This window comes from Drosophila elegans, unplaced genomic scaffold, assembly GCF_018152505.1.
Source record: "Drosophila elegans isolate 14027-0461.03 unplaced genomic scaffold, ASM1815250v1 contig_149, whole genome shotgun sequence".
Lineage (NCBI taxonomy): Eukaryota > Metazoa > Arthropoda > Insecta > Diptera > Drosophilidae > Drosophila > Drosophila elegans.
The window spans coordinates 5284225-5306025 of NW_024545513.1; the positions used below are offsets into that span (position 1 = coordinate 5284225).

The 21801-nt window shown below is 37.2% G+C and overlaps 2 protein-coding genes across 6 annotated transcripts; both read left to right on the top strand.

The window, feature by feature from the left end:
* Window positions 1-332: 332 nt before the first annotated feature.
* LOC108136240 (uncharacterized protein DDB_G0271670) lies at window positions 333-21352 on the top strand. Of its 5 annotated transcripts, XM_017257274.2 has the most exons (8): window positions 333-568; window positions 4259-4315; window positions 10585-10675; window positions 18069-18163; window positions 18637-19153; window positions 19656-20232; window positions 20426-20599; window positions 20662-21352. In XM_017257274.2, exons 4-8 carry the CDS (start codon window positions 18112-18114, stop codon window positions 20791-20793), a joined length of 1452 nt encoding a protein of 483 aa, XP_017112763.1. In that variant the 5' UTR covers window positions 333-568; window positions 4259-4315; window positions 10585-10675; window positions 18069-18111; the 3' UTR covers window positions 20794-21352. The 5 variants fall into 5 exon arrangements, with proteins under 5 accessions (XP_017112763.1, XP_017112765.1, XP_017112762.1 ...); XM_017257276.2 differs by lacking the exon at window positions 4259-4315 and having other exon boundaries at window positions 20426-20605; window positions 20683-21352; XM_017257273.2 differs by lacking the exon at window positions 4259-4315.
* LOC121467442 (ataxin-2 homolog) lies at window positions 11548-13437 on the top strand. Its single transcript, XM_041708876.1, has 3 exons — window positions 11548-11760; window positions 11857-12741; window positions 13387-13437. The coding sequence occupies exons 1-3, from the start codon at window positions 11548-11550 to the stop codon at window positions 13435-13437; spliced, it is 1149 nt and encodes a 382-aa protein (XP_041564810.1).
* Window positions 21353-21801: the final 449 nt, after the last annotated feature.

The window sequence follows — 21801 nt, forward strand, 5'->3', positions numbered from 1 at the left end:
TTTACGGTTAGCTGCAGGAAAAAATGTGTAGATTGCGGGTTTTTTCAGCTTTTTCCAAAATGCCGAAGGTGTATAAGAAAAAATGCCGCGATGTGTGGCTAAAAAAAACTTTAAATCCAAAATCTGAAATTCGTTACACCTAAGCACGACGAACAGCATTCTATGAATTAGGTAGAGTTTTAATGTCAGAACTAATTTTTCATGCGAAAACTCAACACCTGGCAACTCTGGTCTGCAAGCTTTTCTTCTGGATTTTCTGTATGGTAGTTTTTTGGTATATTTAAAAGTCGTCCAAATTGCTGTGGCATTTTTTGGTCACACTTGAACGGCCCGCCGACGGTTGCAAACATAACGTTCGTCAATTTTAAGATTTCAAGCAGAAAAGCGGATTTCTTTTCACGCGCGATCTTCTTTTTTTTTGCGTGTATTTGTTGTGTGTGTTTGGCGTGCGGCTAACTTTGTTGTTGTTGTTCCAGTGTTGTTGTTGTTATTGTTGGTAACAACGTGCGGCGCGCGCGCTTAAGTTAACAAAAAAAAAAAAAAAAAGAATACTAATCTAATCCCAGAAGTGAGTTGGATACAAAAATAATAACTTGTTTAATTAATTAGCTGATGTTTTGCAAGAGTTATTTTGGTTTTTTTTTGTTGGTAGTTAAGGGATACACATGCACAGCAAGGGTGTGTTTTCCTGCGTGTGGGTGTGTGTGTGTGCTTTGAACCTGTCCCTTTTTCTTGGCTAAAAATCAATAGAACAAAACAAAAGTCAAAACAACAAAATGTGCAGCTCCTTGTCTATCCATGCAAGTGTATGTATGTGTGTGTGTCTGTGTGTGTGTGTGTATGTGCGCACTTTTGCAATTGTTTGTTTCTCTCAGTGAGCAGCTGCAATAAATAAATAAAAGACCGTTAAACGAGGCTCACTTAGTTAGTCGAGCATGGCCAAAAAGCCCGAGTTGCCAATTGCCAATTAGAAGCCCAAAACAAACGAAAAATACAGTGAAGCACGGCTAGCGATAATAAGTCGATTACCCCCTCTGTAAATTGCACCTGCATTCACCATTCGCTTTACAATCATTTACCGTTTCAAATGGCCAAGTTAATTGGCGTTTTTAAATATAAGTACCTAATTGATTTTGGTTTTTTTTTTTTCATTTTCGAGTCTTAAACTTATTTGTTTTTATTAGTTTTTTTTTAACAGTTTAGCCATTTGACTTACACAAATTTCTCAATTCAAATAAACCAAGCTAAACTAGTTCTATATTTACTTATTTATTAATTTGTTTATTTTAATTGATGTTTTTAAATAAATACTTATAAGGACTTATAAAATACCTTTACATTTCAAATCGTTTGTAATAAGAAGCTTAATTTTTGTAAGTCTGTCTTTGAATAAATTCGTTCTTTGCCATTTCAGCATTTTTCATTAATTGTAGTTCTTATATTTTCGGAAGTTATTAATATTAAAGTATGTATTTCAATCATTGATCAAATTTTTTATCTTAAATATGTTGATAACAAATTATGGAGGAAATCCAGAAGACATCTCCAAATGTTGTTCATTCATCGCCCAAATTATCTCAATGTTTTTTTTCCCTTCTAATGAAATTCCCAGTATGAGTAATAGCGACATTTTTTGATTGCTAGTACTGTAGTACTGAAATGGTTCAAAACCAAGTGTAAAACATAAGTAAATGTTACTAAAGTTAAATTGTTAAGTGATAAGACGTTTACCTTATTATTTCTTATTTAATTGACAATTTAATATACCCTGTAATCGTGCTATCTATTTACGGCTACCCATTTGGTGTTAAGTTGTCTATAATAAAATGAGTTAGCCCCATTGAAAAAGTCTCGAAACAATAATCGCAAGACCCCATATAAATAGTAATGGCGATTTTATCTCTTCGCTCGGCGTTTTGTTTTTATTTTCTTTACAGTTAGCGAGCAGCTTACTGTTTTTTTAATGCCTTTCTTAACTGGATTGCAATTGCTGGCTGTATATTAAATCATTTACACTTTGCCAGCTGCCATGCACTGATTCTGATACTGCCACTCTACCCCCCTCCCATTTCTCCCATCTTTGTCTTTTGTTTACCTCTTTCTATTTGTCTATATATATTTATGTGTTTATATATATATTTTTTTTTATCAGTTGTGGCTTTATCTTATCGGAAGAGGGTGCGAAGATTCGCGTAGTTGAATGAGTCAACCAACTTCCATACAATATTGTTGCCATATTTATTAGGTATCAAGTGCAGTTGGCCTGTCAAGTCCAAGTGCAGCCTCAATTGGCTGATTAACATTTTTGTTGTTTCGCTGGACTTTATAGTGCCTACCTGACTATATCTAAGCCCCTCTCTTTCCCCACCGCTCGCACCCCCTCTACCTCTCTTTCACCCCGCTTGTGTGTAGAACTTTAAGTCGTTAAACCAGTTTATGACTGGCCGGGCATAGAGGCCATACGTTAAGTAAGTAGAATCAACAGACTCTGAATCAGCTGCGGATCTTACGGCCACATCTACTGTGGCTGTGTTGATGACCTGTAAACAGCGAGAGCAGAGGTGTGTTGGCCAGCAGAGAACACTATACGACCACTAGACGAAGAGTTCAAGCCCCTAGATCTCAGGATCTGTTCCAGTTAACGACATCAAATTTGGGATGGAAGTTACTGTAAACACAAAGTTTTAAAAAATAATTTAATTTGTTGGCATAGTCCATCATTTCCAGATTCCCGTAAAGAAAGCAATTTTACTGCTTAAAAGTAATAAAGCCATAATTTATTTAAAACTAGGGGGTATCTCTTAGCTGAAAAGCTTAAACAAAGCGTTCTTAATAGTGTTTTCTTTGTAACTGTGGGGGCTTGAGAAAAGCGGAAGAGAAAGGGGTGAAAGAAATGGGAGGGGGATAATGGGGGGGAATAATCCCCATTCACTTATATGGTTGGTGGAAGCGTGCCAGTGGCTGCAACTTCCTCATATGTGCGTTTAATGAGCGGCGCCCGTAATCGGTTTTTATAAACTATTATAAATTTAATATTCAAGCCCGGACAGTGTAATACATTGTCCCGTCTCAGTTTCTGCAATGGAAATCATCGAATCTGACTTGGGTTTTCCCATTTTAACCAGATGTGTCACCCCTTGATTCTAGGCCCTCACAAAGGTGATTTGTAACTTGATAGTTAAACACCAAAATCGTATTTAAATTTAGGCCAATGCCAGACGAGGGGGAACGAGGGCTAACTGAAATTAATGGCCAGAAACAATGATCAGAAAGATGATTGAACATTGAGTGATCAATGAGGCAAGTGATTTTTGCCGGCGGCGAGAATGGAAGCTTCACTTTGAGTTTCGAATTTCAAGACATCAACAGCTGCGCCCGATATTTACCTCTCTTGGAGTTTGAGTTTGAGTTTTTTTTGTTTGTATACTGTTTGTTTAGTGGTATATTTGTACGGTTTACTTCACACTTCCTTGTTGGATCGACTTTGAACTTGGCATCTTCTTGAAGATCGTGGGCCTTTTGACCTTCCCGGTTCTCTAGGATCGATTCAAGGTTGCCTGTTCACCCGTTGACCCAAATGCCACCGCATAATGGATGACTGCCACGCAACGAAACCAATCTCGCCTCAAAAAAAGAGTGATAATATAAACAACTTATTTGTATTATATATTCAACGGATTGCAAATGCAGCCACACAATAGCAATAGTTTAGTTTATTGAACGCACAATAGGCTGAATAGAGATGGAGCATGAGAAAATGTTTAGCCAATTCGAAAATTGTGTCAGCAATAACAGCATACTAATGCACGTGCCAAATGGCCCAAAATCAATTTGTATAAATTCCCATTATCGGATTTTGGCATTTTAAAATCTTTAAGACAATTAAAATAGTATTGAACATTTTGTAATCTGCCTTTCTGCAAATTTCGATTACTTATTTTTGTATGGTTTATAGGTGTGGATAATAAGTATAGTAAGTAAAAATATTTTTTTTTTTGACTGACAAGATATTTTTTTTACCAATGAGAAAAATGTGCGATATCCATAACTATTGCGTTGAACTTATTTTTTAAATTATAGTTAAAGTAATATACTTTTACCTAAAGTTTTAGAATTATTTACTAAATTCACAGAATTAGTTATTTTACGCACAGAGAAAAATATATGTTAAATTGTGATTTTATTTTTCAATTTTTTTTGACCCAATTAAAAGTACTATACAACTAATATCGTGGCAAACAAATTTTCTTTTTTGTAGCTTCAACAATTGAATTGTTCTGTGTGTAATGGTTGATTATGACTAATTAACTGAGTGGTAAGTTAATTTAATAATTATTAAAGGGCAGCACCTTTATGAGCCCATGAATAGATACAAAGATCATCCGAAGAATCTTTTTTTTACTAATTACCAGAACGTTAAAATAACAGTTGCAATATAGCGAATATCATATATATATATAGAATATTTGGAAGGCCTGTCTCTTTTGACCAATTTGCTTTCGACCCTTTTTGTGGGAAGACAATGTCAATGACGATTTTTTGTCTGGCTTTCGTGCAACGATGACGATGGCGATCGCAGATGACTTGTCTTTCGGATGCCAAAAAAATTATAAACATCATTATGGGAACGCGAGTGCCTTGAGATGCAGATGCAGATGCAAATGCAAATGCAAATGCCGTTGCAGTTGCAGTTAAACAATTTCATTGTCGTTGCTATATTCATATATTTTGCATTTTTTTATTGGGCTTTATTATTATTATTTTTTTTCCCTGCCTTTTGTGGCCGGAGACAACAATGGGATTTGGTGTCTTCACCAGCGGTCTTCTGTTATCGATTGTGCTGCATAAATTACACGCTTTGTCACCTCGATTCGATTACAAATTTATGCAAATCGCGCTTTAATTTATTAAACAGTCGCGAGCCGTCGATGATGGCAATTTAAGTGCGAAACAAGTGGGTGGGTATAATACCTATACTATGTATATGGTGCATACTATTCAACTGTGATGTCACCACCCTTGCAATCCGGGGCGGTACAGTGAAGCACCGTTTTGGGTTACAAAACCTAATCGAATGTACCGTTCGCATGCAAAAATGCAACAATAAAAGTGGGAGAAATAGTACACAGTACGAAATAGGGTTCAATTCAATAATTAAATGAAATTTTAAAACCGTTTTACGAATCCTACACTTATATATTGGTGTTGAAAAATTCTTTCATCTTAGCTTATATTATTTTAGAGTTCAACTCAATGATTGAAATTCAAATTTAATTTCCATTTGGTAAAAAGTAAATAAAAATAAAAAAAAATCTAAAGAGTGTGACTGCTTTAAAAAACCCATACAAATACTATTAGTTATTCAAAAAACAAATTTTGTGTCTCTGTGTAGCAAGAAATAATTAGCTCACATACGTTTTCCACTCTAAGCATTTAATGAGGCCTCTAAGCTATTGTCTGTCCCCCGTACATTCCATAGCCCCCGGAAAGCCCCCTTGGATGTTGTGTAATTTGTTGTTAAACTGTCAATTCAATTGACGTTACTCATACGACCCGTTGTGCAGCGGATGTTTAGCGCAGCGAGAGGTCCCCTCTCTTTTTATTTAGCATTTCTATGACAATTTCACCCTCCCACTAATTTCTAGTCCAACAAAGGCGATTTTTCCGCTCTGCAAGTAAATGCGGAAAAGGTCTCGTCGAAGCCTTAACTTTTGCCTTCGATGAATGTTGCATAAGAGATTTTCAATTTCGGATTTTCACCGACTTTAATCAAGTCGTTAAGACCCCACTGGGAAGTTTTAATTTCGTTTTTCTTGCATCTCTTTGATGTTGTGCCATAAATTTTCCCTCAAAAAGGCCTGAAGCTCAGCAAAAAAAAAAAAAATGAAAGAAAATTCGAAAAAATGTGTAGCACGTGTGTTGTCCGTAATCAATCTGGTAAAATGTATATTTAATTTAGAAAATATTGCAGAGCTTAACTACCAATGAAAATATACATTTTACTTGCATTGCATTAAAAATATATGTAATCAATATGGGAAATTAAATTTGTTTACTTTTAGGTTTATGTTATGCAAAGTGTTTCGAGTCATCCAACACCTCAAGATTTTCTCCTATTAAAATGTAGCGGAACAAATAAATTGTTGCTCCAGCGATTTTTCTTTGCTAAATGTCTCTGGATTTCTCATTTTCTCTTCGTAGATTTGTGTCTTCTATTTAGAGACAGAATTAAATCCTTGAGAAATATGGCAAGTCACAAAGGCGTGTGTGTGATACCCTGTTGTTAAGGAATAATTAAAAAAGTCGTTTTCTTTGTCGCCTTGCTGATGTAATTTTAATACAAGTGGATTGCAGAATTATTTTCACCTTCAACTGTCCTTTTTATTGCTTACTTTTTAAAAGGTTTTTGTTTTTGTTTATTTATTTAGTGAGTCACTATTGAAACGACTTGGAATACAAAACAAGCTTATACGTAAGTTCTTTAAAAACGGAAATACTTGAAAATGTGTCATCTTCGGGCTGACTGCTATATTGATCAAATTTAATTAAATTTGCTTAGCAATTTCTTTACATCGAGTATACCTATGTATTGGAATTTTTGTTTTGTTTTTTTGTATTAAATGCCATAACAAAATCATAAGTATATAGATCAAACAAAATCGTTTGTGTTGTAAAGCCGCAAACCTTTTGTAAAAATTTGTGTTAAATATATAGAATAGGTCGATTAATTTTTAATGGGAAACTAATACAATTTTCTGCAGATACTAACGAGTTATATTATATTTCCTGTACCCTTTAGTAGCAGTCATTCCCCACTTCATATCCGCATCGGAAACACCTGGGGCTGTTTATGAGAGTAAAAGACGTAGAAAAAACAGGAACTGAGGTATCTTTCCTCTAATGAGCGGACTCTATGTTGTATCGTCTCTCCTCTTCCTCCAATTATCTTTATTTAAAATCATGTAACGCATTATGACTTCATGATAGACATGAGATGGCAAATTGATTAAGCACAATTAATTGTAATTAATTACAAGGAGCCATCGAGCCATCGCCATTATGTCACCTCGTCCAATCAATTTGCCAAAGTCTTTTTGTTAACCTTTCTTTCGCCCTTAACTTGGTTACATTTTTCACACAAAAGGAAATGGCTTTATAAAAGATCCATATTATATTGTTGTTCGGTTTTTATTTTTTTTTTGCTGCCGTTTTGGGAAAGTGGCGCCGCCTGCTGGCCAAGTAGTGCAATTAGCCGAAAGTAAAAGTGGGCTTCACCGCGGGGAATCGGGTATATATATGTATATACCTATTGTCTGAAACAGTAGCGAGTGGAAAGGTTTTCCCCAAGCCCATTTGAATGGTAAATGGAGATGCAATGTTTTCGGATCGCTTTGGTTCGGTTTCGTTATTAATATACATACATATATGTAGATGGATATATCTTTCCACATGTGAGGCTCGCGTGCAATCATCAATAACCAGATTTCAATGCCAAGACCTCTTGCAGCCCCCCGAAAGTCATTAACATTAGTCAAAATGAAAGTTTTCCCAACGCACAAATAGTCACCTTGAGAACTTTACACTGCAAAATATATTTAAGCCTAGAATGGGAATGAATTTCGGTTCGGGGTTGTGTTAGAAAAATGTGAAATGATAATTATTTCGAGAATATATTTTATTTGTTTTGACTTAAACGATTTAACAATTTTGTAACAGAGAACACTTCTGTTTATGTATTTAATATAGTTTAGCTATATAAACAATATTGTAGCTCAGTTACGTGTTTTTTATAGATTTAAGCGATATTCTTTTGTCTTTAATAAATAAAATTAAATATTTTGCAACCATATCTGCTTGTGTTTTATGCAGTTTAATTATGGTGCTTTTTACAATTAAAGAAAAATATATAAGCATGAAATTTTCAGTATTTAAGTTGGGTTACGTGATTTTTTCTAGATTTAAGCGATATTCTTGATATCAGAACACGTCCGAAAAGGGTTCAACGTAGAACACAGTAAGAGATGGTGTGTTTTGTGGAGAAGAGAAGGGCGAGGTGTTTTGGGGGCTGGGTCTGCTGACGTCAAAGTCAAAGTCTTTTGTTGCCACTTTTTACGTGATATATAGTATACGTGATTTATACGCGAATAGAACGCGGCGAGACACAGGCATTTGCATAATGAGGAAGATTTGCTGGGGAAGAAGGGGGAGTGATGGTGGTGGTGGCCAAACCACAATTATGCAATTTCCTGCCTGGCTCTAAGCACTTAATTATGGTTATTATAAATTTGGCAAATAGTTTCTTCGCTTTTGCGCGCCCGATCATTTGCACATAGTTAGCTTGGGCCAGACGCATGTGAAACATCGGAATTGGCATATCATTATGGTTAACAAAATATATATAAATACATATACACATGTGTATATACATATCTATGCGGTGGCTCGGATGTGGCGTGCCAGCTTAGCCAGATTTGCAAATCCAAAACGAGTTGAACGAACGCTGGCAGCGATGTTTTGACCATCATCATTCGCAAGATGACAAACTGAAAAATAGGAAAAGTGCAACAAAAACTCAAAGGAGTGAGGGCAGAGACTTGGCTACACAAATGTAAAAGATGAAGAGCTCTTTAAATGTCTTCATTTGTCGGATTTTGCAAATATATTTTGCAAATCAGCGATGGGGCGGTCTAAAACTGTTAATCACAAAAAAATGAATGATTGAATGAGCTTAAAAAAATTCCGTAAACATTTCCCAACTGTATACAATCAAATAAAACTACTAACCCCTTTCGGAACTTGTAAGTAAATAGCTAAAGAACTCGTAAATATTTCCCAACACTAAATAAATAAATAAAATTACCCACACATGAAAGAACTATGATAAGTTGGCATGAATGAAATCATATCGGTCAGTGAATAAGGTCAGTTATTGTTTATTCAGTTGGGGGTACAATTAGCGTTTATCAACCCAGTTCAGTGAATGAATTATTAAAGACAAAGATAGCTATGAAATCGGGCTAATTCCTGTTGGTTTTTCCTTTTGAGGTCAATAGAAATAGTTGGGTACGTAGTTAAGCTCAATCAATTCGATTGAATTTGACTTGGCCCAGTCTCTTTGGCCACCTTATCAACCACCGGGAATCGGTGTCAGCTAATCGCACCCACAACCAACCGCTGACCCCAATAGAATAGCACCACCCGACCAAAAACCACTTGGCCATGCCGACCACGTCTCTTCGAAATGGAAAACGAAACGAAAACAGAATCAGAATCAGAGACCCAAACAGAAACAGAAACAGAAATACAGACAGCAAACAAACCTAGAAGTCGAAACCAAAACAGAAAAAGAAGCGCCAGTCCAAACATGGTCAACGGAATTGGTTTGTCACTTTCTCAGTCAGAGCCAAAGAAATACGAACGCGTCATATGGGTGCGCCCTTCAGAAAAAAGCACACAGTTTGGGGCAAGATAATAGCTTAGTAGCCTACAACACTTTTAAAAGTATTGTAAAAGTTTTAATGAATTCACAAACAAAAACAGTTATGCATGTTAAGTTGTGAACTCAAGAAAATAAACTAAATAATACTTAAGCTTAAAATAATTAAAGATGGATCTAGTATTTCCACTGCGGCAATTAATAAATTATTTTGAGATCTGTCAAAACAAAATGAAATGAAATATATTGTTTAAAAAATCTACTAATAATATTGTTCCCCCAACTGTTTCCAAACACGTCATTTGGCGGTGTTCTGAACCCGAACTCGAACGTGAACCCAACCCAAGTAGCAGTTTACGTTACAGTCGAGCACGTTCTTATCGCAATTAATCGCCTCGCATTGCATAAGCATCGTAAAATCTTAAAATAATAGCAAAACATAATCTCTGAGTCAGCCCACTGGGTTATAATTGTAATTAGCTAAAGCCAAGGCAAGTCTCTTTGCTTTGATTAGCCAAAAAAGGCAGTCAGAGGCTGAAACAGAGTCGCATTACAGCTATAGTGGCGATATCTGGCGGAGATCGGTGGGACCAGCCAGCCGGATCCGCAGTGGAGCGCAACTGAGTGTGTCCAAGTCAGCGGGGCATCCAAATCAGACCAAAGATCTCCGAGATCCGAGGAACACTTGGCCAGAATCTTGATGTTGTCCTTGAGGTCAACATTGTGGAACTAGATTTTAACAGAGTTTTAGCAATTTTCTAAAGACGTCTAAGTATTATAGAAAATCGTTATAAAATTAAATATATATTTTAATTGGGTATTTATACATATATATTTATGTTCTAATTAATATGTATTGACTTGAAGTCAAACATAATCAGTGACGTTACTGCAAACAGTCATTTATGTTTTGCACAACAGATAACTCTTTTGACTATATACTTTGCCATGCATCTGCTGGAGGAATATACATATATGTATATTCCAATTTGTTTAAAAAAAGTTAATACCAATTTTCTAATAGACCGGACACTCGTCTATAGAGTTATTTCCGGTTTTTTTTTTCAAGATTTCTTTACGATTACTAAATATTGTTTACCCACAACTTAATATATCATTATTTATAATTTAATTTATTTACCTTGCAGTTGCACCTGAAACAAGAATATTGACGAGGGAAGGAAACTGAGGAAAATTGAAGCCGCAGTGAGGAAATCAAAGTAGGAACCGACCACAACTGTAAGTTCCGAGGGGGAAATGAAAACAAACAATCTGAAAATCATATGCAGAGAGTCACAGATGGGAATGGGAATGGGAATGAGATTTCAGATTTTTGTGACCATATCCGGTTGCCAGTCGGCAGTTGCAATTGCAGCTTCCATCATAACAATAGGAAAATCAAACCGAAAGACGAAAAGCGGAGCGAACTGAAAACGCAACTTGGTCTTTTAGGGCTCATGGAAATCGCATCTTGGCATTCGCCATTGTTGCTATGGGTATATATTGTTTTTTTTTTTTTTTTGGTGCGGGTGGATAATATCTTAGGGGAAATTGCGTAAACGATGATATATTCACAGCAGATCAAGTCGATTAGATCGGTTGGCTGATGATGGGGAAATCAAAGTGATCAAAAAATGTTTCGGTTATCTTTTTTTTAATGGTTTTTTGTACTGAAATTAAGAATTTGGAATAATGTTGTCAAAATTATATAGAATCTTTTAATTATTAAAATAATTGAACCATTAACTTTAGTGTTATATATCGTTATAAATTAAGTGTTGTCAATTAGTTATGCGTAAATAAAAAAAATTTCGTTAAGCCAGTGAAATCAATTAATGACATTTTAATATTTTTTATATAAATTTAAGTATAAAGAAAAATATTCTGCAATAGAAAATGGTGGATTTGGAATATGTAGCAGTGTTGACAAAAGTATTGCCTCATATTTTTCAACCTAGTAGGCAGTAAAATTTTTCAAAATGTCAACTGTCATTAGGTTTCCTTTTTTTCGTTAATTCATTTTGGCAAACCGTCTGATCAGGATCACACACACATAATAACGTTACAAAAAGTAAATTCCAACCAAGATGCCAAATCGAAAATTCCCCAGAATGTCGCAGGCGCAGCTCAAGCTCCTGATTAAATCGCAGAATCAGAAATTGGAAATGCCGATGGCAATACTACAGCCGCCGAGGATAGTGCAGATAGTGCCGCCGAGGAAGGAGAATAAAGTTTCGACGCCCAAGAAGCAGTCCCCAACTGTGAGTCCCCCTCCTCCTTCGATTCCTAAAACAACTGGACATCAGGAGCAGCAGGAGCAGCAGGTGCAGCAGGAGCAGCAGGTGCAGCAGGTGCAGCAGGAGCAGCAGGTGCAGCAGGAGCAGCAGGAGCAGCAGAACAGCCTAGAGTTGCCTGTGCAGAAGGCAGAGGAGCAGCAGCAGGAGGTCTTCACTGAGCAGCCGCTTCAGCAGGAGCATCAGCTGGCTCCAGGTCCAGTCGAATATTACCCGGAGCAGCAGCAAGATCCACCCTATGCTGATCCAGCAACCAGCCAGGATGCATCTGACCAACTTCCAGTGGACCAGGACTGGCGACTTGAGGACGACACCGACTTCAGTTCCGATGAGCCAGATCATTATCCTCAGCAGCCGCAGCAGCCGCAGCAGCCGCAGCAGCAGCAGGATCAGCAGCAGCCAGATAATAATGACTATTTTGATCCATCGACCACGGAGACCATAACACCGCCGACCATGGGCACCAATGGGCCAGAAATACCGACCACCATGGAGGTGGTGCCACTGGGCAGCTACGAAGTGCCGCCTTTGGACCCCGCCACCCTGAACATGAACTTCCAGAGCATGACCTTCACGAGCTACTCGATGCAGGAGCCGCTCGATGGTGGGGCCCCTCAATACGGCGCCACTGAGTCGCCCACCCTCATGTTGACTCCGGAGCAGCAGCAGAGCCTCCAGGCGGCCATCTCGCGGCAGGACGTTCCGCTGGAGACTGCTTTGATGGCCATTGCCCAGGACTTGCGCAGGGAGCTCTGGAATCCACCGGTGGCGACCATGGCCAATCCCCCGCCGGTCTATCAGCCGGCCGCAGCCGCCTATTCTGTGCCCAGCCAGCACTTCAATGGCTACACAACGCAGCCAGCACCCGGCTATGATCCCAACCTCAATCTCTATCCCTATGCTCAAGCCTATCCCCAAGTCTATCCACAAACCCATCCACAAACCTATCCACAAGCCTATCCACAAGCCTATGCCCAAGTGCAGCCTCAACCACAACCGATGATGCAGGTGGTGGGCATTCCAACGGATTTCAGTACTCCGCTGTCGGGCTATCCAATAATGATGCAGCAGCAGCCGCAGCAGCAGCAGTATCAGCAGCAACAGCAGCAGCAGTATCAGCAGCAGCAACAGCTGCCACAGCAGTCGTACCCCCAATATTGGCCGGACTACATTCCGTACCGTATGCCAGACTGCAGTTAATCCAGTCGTTCGAACCACGGTAGCATGCAGTGAAAACCGGACGGAGTATCGGGAGTGCTGTGTTGCATACGCAAATCATTTATATTTTATTACCCGTCCACATCACGAAACAAAAGGAAACGAAAATTCATTTTTAGTCCCATTTTGAGAAGTTTGATGATGTAACAAATAAAAAAAAAGGTTACTGAAATGTATCTCTATCTTTTTACGAATGTTTAAGTAAATGTATCATTATGTTAAATAAGTCTTTTTTTTTAATACCTAAACTCGTAGTGACGATGCTTAGCGGAAGAATGTGAAAAGGCGAACAAAATTATGATATTCTACTAGACTACAAACATCATATCAGAAATGTTATGTCGAAGGGTCGATCGTCAATATTTTTTTTACCTCGCTGAAGGGCCTTATTCGTTTAATTGATTAATAACGATTTTAATGTTATTCGCCTTACTATAGCTTAGGAATTCGTTTAGCAGCATAGCCTATACATTGATCAGTGATCAGTGATTTATTGCCCTAGTTATATAAGTAAAATTATAAAGCAAAAATATTTTAAAATAGTTATGTCTAGAATATCAATTCTAAGTAGTAAACAAACTTGAACTAGTCAAAGCTCTCAGCTAGAATTAAAATAAAAAATGTTGTCTTAATAATATATAGAAAAGCCATAAAATTTCACTTTTAATCCGAACTCAAAGAGCAGAAGAAAGTGAAAAATGTGCGAAAAAAAGAAGGAAAAAATGAGCAGCTTACCCACAAACGGAATGAAGGAAAAAATCAACTTGTCAGCGTCAATTGTTTGGCAGACAGTTTCGTTTTCTAATATTACCAAACCAATGCCAACAAAAGGGTTTTTTTTTTGCCACCAAGTCTCTGAGCGGAAATCAAATTAGATGAGTTGCCCTAAAGTGCAAAATAAAGTTTTGTCAAGCATAAAATTATGTTTTGACATTCCAATAATTTACTAGTTGGTGTAAATCATTGGGATGTTAAAATATAATTTAGATTTAGTCATCACATCAGCTGGGCTTATCTAATCAACAATATTCGATAACGCCTGTGAAAATGGTTATATTAAATCAAAAAACCACCAAAGCTATCGCATGATTAATGGAATTTAGTGCATTACCGATTGGAATCATTGGAATTATTAAAGAAAGCTAGCTGGTCACTGAACGCAAACATTTATGTAAGTAATTCGAGCCTGTCATCAAATTATTTAATTAAGTGTAATACTGTAATGAACATATATCGAATGTCTTATGATTATGAATTACTGACTAAGATAATTGATTGATTTTCTGATTAATACCTCGTTTTTAGTACGACTTAGTAAATATTATATTTGTGATCAATTTTAAATACTAATATAGTATACCTGCATTTGCATTATATAAATTTACAAATATGCTTTTATAATGTATTTAAAGCATCTGAGTTTTAGCATAACCATTTGCTCTTAATATTAATTGATGCCCACGGTAGCAATTGTTTTGCAGTTGTGACACGCACGTTACTTGGTGGTGACCCCGATCTAGAGGCATTTTTGTGTGTCGTATGCTGAGAGCATGGAAATGAAATTTCACTTTGTTCTGCAAAGTGAGGGAGCCTTCACTTTCGATTTGCATACCGAAAATGAACTTATTTGTTAGATAAGTGGGTAGACTGAGACAATGAGAGACCTTACACTCGGTGAAAATAAGTGAAATGCGAGAAAATGGCAGGGACAACCAGCAAAATGGGTTTCGACTGTGCCAAAAGTAACAATTACTTGCCGTTGTGGCGGGACTTTGCTAAATTCAATAAATGTATTTATTTTTACGCAATGAAAGGCACTCAAACAAATATTGATGAGATCACCTGGGGTCTCTTCTATTCATTCGGATACCAATTATATGCATACTTATTTTTCTCAAACCTTTTTTTTTTTTTTTAATATTTGCATTTTTATAAGGGCTTTCCGCAATTAACTAGAAAATTATAAAGTCTAGTTCTCAAATTAAACGCAATTTACGTCCCACGAAATCCATTTTAACAAAATTTAAATTTACCAGTCTTAATTCGCATGCCTGTATATAAATATAAACTATTTTTTTATTTTTGTTTTTTTTTTGGCTAGAGCTTTTTCTTTGGTTGTTATCAATTGAAACTTAGATGTTAAATTGTTGATCTCTGAGCTCTGAAGTAATAATCGTTGAAGGGGGATTCCAGCTCCAGCACTTGCGTGCCGTGAATAGAAAGTGAGCGTCAACTTTCCCACCCACTTTTCCAGTGCCGCCCACCGCCCCTTTGAATATAATTATTGCACTTTGCCTTTTCAATTTCGCCGTTGTCGCCTGCACTTGAAGGTTGCCTTGTTTTTATTTTCTTTAATTTTCGTTGTGTTCTCCCTCTTTAAGGTGGTTGTTTTTCCAACTGGGTATAAGCGTTTTGTTGTGCGATTTGTCAAAATTCAATATATAATAATAAAAACACAAAATAATGTTTGCTTCGTATTTTAATCTGTATTAATCATTCATAATTTCAGCTTCATTTAATGGACCCATTTAAATAAGTTTCTAAACTTGTTTATTTTATTATGAGTACTTTTTTTTATATAAATATTTGATACAACTTATTTTTTGTCATATTAAAATGAAACCACTTGCTTTAATTTCTTAAATAACAGTGTATTGCCCCACTCCATCATATTTAAAACGATTATAATTTTAATTGTCATGCAAATAATATCGTACTGGTTTATAGCTTTGCGATCCGGTTGTTATTAATCACGACTATTCAGGGCGCTAGTCAAGCCAGTTAATCCGTATTAAATATGAGAACATAAAAAGTTGTTAAATAATGGCTCTCGTTAGATCTTGATAACAAATCGAAAAAAATAAATGTGTGAGTAAATTCAAACAATATTTTACCTGTGAAAAAAAAGAGTATCTGGTGGCTCGACCAAACATCTATGTGTTTCCTTGGGTGTTTTCTTTGTGCCAGGGTTTAATTGCAATGTGGAGGCACTTGCTCCAGTTTTGCGGGCATATGAAAGTGCATTTGGTTTTTTCTCCTCCGTTTTCTTTGCTGGCTTTTGCCTCTGTGGTATTATGAAATGGTCTGCATATAGGGCTCAGGGCCCCGAGCCTTTAGTCCAATTCGAAAATGCGGCTCACAGATGGCAGATATACGACTATAAAGCACTATTCAAAATAATATGGCATTAAATGGCATTGCAGTTAAGAATTTAATCATTTAAAGGTCTTTATTACTAACTTGTAATTATTCTTTTCGAATGCTTAACAACTTTTTTTAATTGTTGGCTAAATTTAATTTAATTTTGATTATTTTTAAATTCAAATAATATAAGAATAATAACTAAAAGTTAGGAAGGTCAAAAAATCGAACTAAAATTAAATCAGAATATTTAGCATTTTATGAATTTCTATAATCAGTAGATAAGTAAACATAAGTTAATGAAAGTAGTTTTTTTTTGCTTGTTTGAAACTATTGTTTTTATATGCAGATCTGTAGACGAGGTGTATTTGTGTTTTCCTCCGGCTGGTGGGCAAATTGTTTAACGTTGCTGATGAGATTAGCATACCATTTCGCTCGAGGCTTGAACATGAAGCCCAGTCTCGTATGGATGTCAATCGTTATGGTTCGCAGAACTTCGCTATTTGCCGCCTGGCTTTGTTAACAATAAAGCCCGCGGGTTTTAAACAATTGCTGTTTTTGTTTTATGGGCCCTCAAATTACCATGGAGCATCAAAACATAAAGCAGGCGGCCAAATGGCACTGGCGACCTTTAACGCCTGTTGCCGTCATGTCAATGGTATTGTGGACCAAGTGGCGTATGCGTAATGTTCGAGGTGCACTTTTCATCAGTCGGCACATCTATAGATATGTATTTCCTACGTCTATCTTATCGGCCGGAGAAAACAACTTCAAACAAGACAATTAACCCAAATAAATGGGTAAAATACGTTAAACAAAATTCTCGGCTCGTTTTTAGCACAAGCAAATGTGCGCGTCGCACAAATGCGAATTAGGCCGGGCTTCAAATTGTGGTTTTCGGCTCTGGGAATTGCCAAAAGTTTGTGTATACGAAGAAACAAAAACAAAAACAAGAAACCCAGCTAGCTACCACTAAATTTGTATTTTCACAGCCGCCCAAAATTGGAATGCTAATTTTATTCTTTGTCAAGTACCTGGTAGTTATAGGGAATGTTCGACAACAAAGAAATGATGCAAAGCATTTACATTTATTATTTTTATAAAATAAAATGTATGGAATGTTTAAAAATGTTACAAGTAAGTTTAGGTTTGAATGTAATGTATATACAAATGTGTTAACATGCACAACATCCAATTCTATATTTCTTAAGCTGACAAATTGAAGCCAACTAAACATCTTAAAGAAGCAAAAACAATTGATTTCTTTCAATTTCTGCTGTTATTTATGTACTGGCTGAGTATCGCAGCGTCTACCCCATTAAACGGCTGCTTGTTGGCTTTATTTGTATTGCCAGTTGGCCAGAACAAAGCGGCAAAACAATTAAGAGCAAGCACAAGAGGGCCGAAGTGGTGGCCCATACAGTCACAGCCATTTAAGACAGTTACATCTTTTTGTTTTTCGCGTGGGCAGAAAACTCGAAATGGTATTAACAAAAAAAGGGATGGGCCGGCTGAAAATACTCATTCGAAGATGCGACTGAAGAAGGCATTTGTATATGACACAAGTCGTCGACCTTCGGTGGGTGGCTACAGAGAAAAAAAAACCGATTTTATCAATAAAAAATATAAAAATCCATATTGAAAAAAAATGGTTAATGTAATATAATGTTCAACATTTTATATTCATATAAAGTCTCAAGTACGCATGAACAATATCAAAAACCATAATTATTTAAACAGTCTCAAGGGATTTAGTGTTTTTTCTGTGTAGGCGGGATGAGAGTGGGGCACCCAGAAATGCCCCAAAATGGCAACTCCTCCGGGGACAGGCGACTAAACTCGTTTCTCAGAATGTTAAGCGTATTTCAAAAACGCGATTTCGATGACTTCATCGAGAGTGAGCTCCGCACACTTAATGCCAATTGTTTCCCCCAACCACTGACTCATCCTCACCCACTCTTTCTCCCCATCTCTTCCAGCGTTTGGGAGCAGTCGTCACAAGATCACAGAACGGGACACATCATGACTTTCTACTGGTGGTCACACTGGTTCTGGATAACCCTGATCCTGAGTGGTAAGTCCCTAAATAGTAATAATGTGTTGAGCTGCGGCGAAAATAAAATCCCTTTTTGAACTTTTTTAAAGACCAAGGCTAGGGAAAAATAAGTATTTTAAAAGCGACTTTAACATATTATTAACATATTATTAACGAAATTTTATGGAAATTTTCTCAAAGTTCTATAAATTTGTAAAGTTATTTATTTTAAGAGTGGAAATTTAACGACTATTGACATTTTGAATTATCGTAAATAAACTAAAAAATAGTTTAAAGAATTTTGAACAAATTTTAAGTAGTTTCATATTTTTTTAAATTAACATTGTTTTTTTTTATTCTTTTAATTGAACATTGTTGATTTTAATACTTTTAGCAAATGTATATATCAAATGTAGCATAGGTATTCAATCAACCAAATGTTTTTATTGACTAATCTACCAATTTGTGTAGACTTTTGTGTATTTCATTAAATTCTATTGAATTTTCCGCAGTTAACTTGCTGTCCAGCCATGTCCACACATATCCCAGCCAGGAGGCGGAATCGGTGGCTTCCAGTCCGCATCCGCAGCCCGTTCGCACCACCAAGCTCTACCAGACGACGGTGACCCAGACGTGGGGTGGCCCCGCCACCCAAAGCAACATCATGGACCTGACCCACCGACCCACCACCAGCCGTCCGGTGGTGACCCCAAGTTATGGTGACCCCGAACTGAAAGAGCTGGATGTCCATGATGATGATGTCGACCAGGCGGTGGAGCCGCAGGAGGAGCAAGATGAGCTGCCGCTCAACGATCGCGGTCAAGAGCAGGAAGAGAATCCGGATCAGGAACAGGATCAAGATGATGCAGATCCAGATCTAGATGCAGATGCAGATGCAGATGCGGATGCGGATGCGGATACCGAGGAAACTGCGGCTAACGAGGAGCTGGCTCAGTTCGAGTTCAAGCGATCGGCGGACTTCACCTCCGAGCAGCTCAACAACTTTACGAATTTCAGCAGTAGCACTAGGTATGTTCACCAATAAAATATTGATATTATAAAAAAAGCGTAGTAAATCAAAGTATTTCATACTCAACTAAAATATTGTTCGCTTTGATTTTCATCCTTTGTTTTTTTTAGTTATTTTAAATATTTTGTTTAATAAATATGAACATTTGAAAATGTAAATTAAACCTAAAACTGGGCCTAAAACTGCACTTTAAAAAAATAGCATCCATTTTAACTCTTATATTTTACACATGAATTCATATGTTTAAATATTAATACTCTGGTTTTACTTTATATAAACTTTAATATAAAAGAGAAATATAAAGTGTGGGATTTAATTACAATATATTTACATTTACTATTTAATTTGTTCCCCCTTTTTTATCAGTTTATATTTAAAGCTATTTGATAGCTTTTATTTATTGTGATCATGTAAATTGTTTTTATATAAATAGTAAATTGTTTTAATATAAAAATATGGTCTTTAAATTATTAAACTGTTTCCCTTTTGTATTTTGATCAGTACAAATGGCAGCAGCAACAGCAGTAGCACTACCACAAAACCCGTTGCAATCAGCAGCAGTAGTCCGGCCACAAGAACAACGTCCACCACCACCAGAGCGGTGGCCTCAACGCCGACCACTGCGAAACCACCAGGGCCCAGAGCCAGTGCATCCACATCGACGTCCATGCCATCGGGTTCGGCGGCTACTCCATCGACGCCCAAGATCAACACTGAGTGGTTGTCCGATGAGCTCCTGCCGCATGCTGGTGCGGGGTCAGGGGTCACGGGCAATGGTAATGGGAATGGCGAGGGCGAGGGCGAAAAGGCACCGTTCACCCTGGAAAATGCCAACAAGGAGGACGAACTTAGGCGGGCCGAAAGCGAGCATAGATCCCGCAAGTCCAAGGTCCTGTCCGCGGAATACAAGCACATCAATCGCTACATCAACTTCTCCAGCGACACCAAGAGTCTGCTGACCAGGTCCGCCTCCGCGGCGCCCAGCGTGTCGGGGGGCGGGGCCGCATCCGGATCAGGGTTCTATGACGGAGCCGTTGGCGACGAGGGCAACATCTCATCAGAGGCCCTGGCCATTCAGGTGGGTGAAACCTATAATTAACTAAATAAAGGAGTTACACCATTTATCAAACAAATCGAATTTTTTTTTTAATTCTTAAGCAACACAAAACAGAAAACAAAATTCCTTAATTTTAGGTAAAATAATTTTAATTCAATGGCTTAACAAATAAAAACAAAATTTTAACGATTTGAAATTTTGTTGTATTTTTCAGCGAACGTATTTCCTAGATGCGGGTGCCATTTCGGCGATTTGCTTCACTGTCTTCGGCGTCTGCTGCACAGTGGGCACCATCGGCATCGTCCTGTACCGTCGACGGTATCTGAACAAGCCGCAGGCTCTCAGTGAACCAGACTCGAGTGTCTACATCGATGACAGCACCATGCGGGTGAGTGTAAGGATTCGTTGACCAATTGCCTGCAGCTCTAGAAATTCCTATGCACTCAGTAGTTTTCTCGCTTGATTTTGCAGGACAACTCGGATGAGATGTACAGCCTGGATAACGACTCGTTTCTCAATTCGCTGGAGGCGATGACAATACAAAACTATTGGACGGATACGGTCAAACATACAAAGCTTTAATTTCCGGTTGGAAGTCCCCCAGTTCTCAACTCATTTTCATTCGTTTGTAGTTTCATTTGAATTTCAATTTCTATTCCGAATTTGGATTCGTTCTTCTGTGGAATTCCTGATTTAAAACCAGACATCATAATCATTAAGTAGCGTAGCGTTTAAGCGTGTGTATGTATTTACTAATGTTAGGCAACCAAAACGAGCAACTAGTTTAAGCCCAAACTACCAAAATTATGTTTAGTGTACGTGTAGATCCTAAGTGCGCAATGTTTTTGTTGGTCTTGGCTGTTAACTCAAGCCTCCTTAACCACTTCTCTCTTTTAATAAAACCCATTCGTACTCGTATCTGTTAGTTAATTATTAAACCTTATTTATATTGTTAACTATTTTATCGACCTCCCCGCCCCCTAAGCCTAATTTTAATCACACCTATTTATTAAGTTTCCAACTTTGTGTCCAACAATTAAACGCAATCATTCCTTCCAGTTTAGCCTATAGAGCAACTTTACACTGTAATTACTGTATTAAAAGCAAAGCAAGCAAACAACAATTAAAAGAAAACATCACACATACACATCGGTGTTGCTGGAATTTTAGCAAAAATAATCTGTTCCTGGCGCAAAATGTTAAATAAACTCTTATTGAAAGTATGTTAATTTTAAAAGTTTAAAAGGAAAAAAAGAACTGGGAAATCAAAATGATGAAAACAAACAATTTCTGAGCAACAGTATTTGAAATTTTCTCGCCAAAAGCACTTATTCTCACTGAAGTTCAAGCAACACCGCATACAATTGTTTCAATATATATACATACATATATCAAAGAAGTGTAAGCTAATGAAGAACAAGAAAAACTGTTTACTGCCACACAATCCTTGTCAATTTTGCTCATCGAACTTTTATACACAACTTGTAATTGTATTATCCGTTCGAACACGTTGCAAATATTAAACACTAAACAAAACCCAGATGGTACATAAATCATTAAATGCTAAACTGAAAATATTCGAAAAACTGT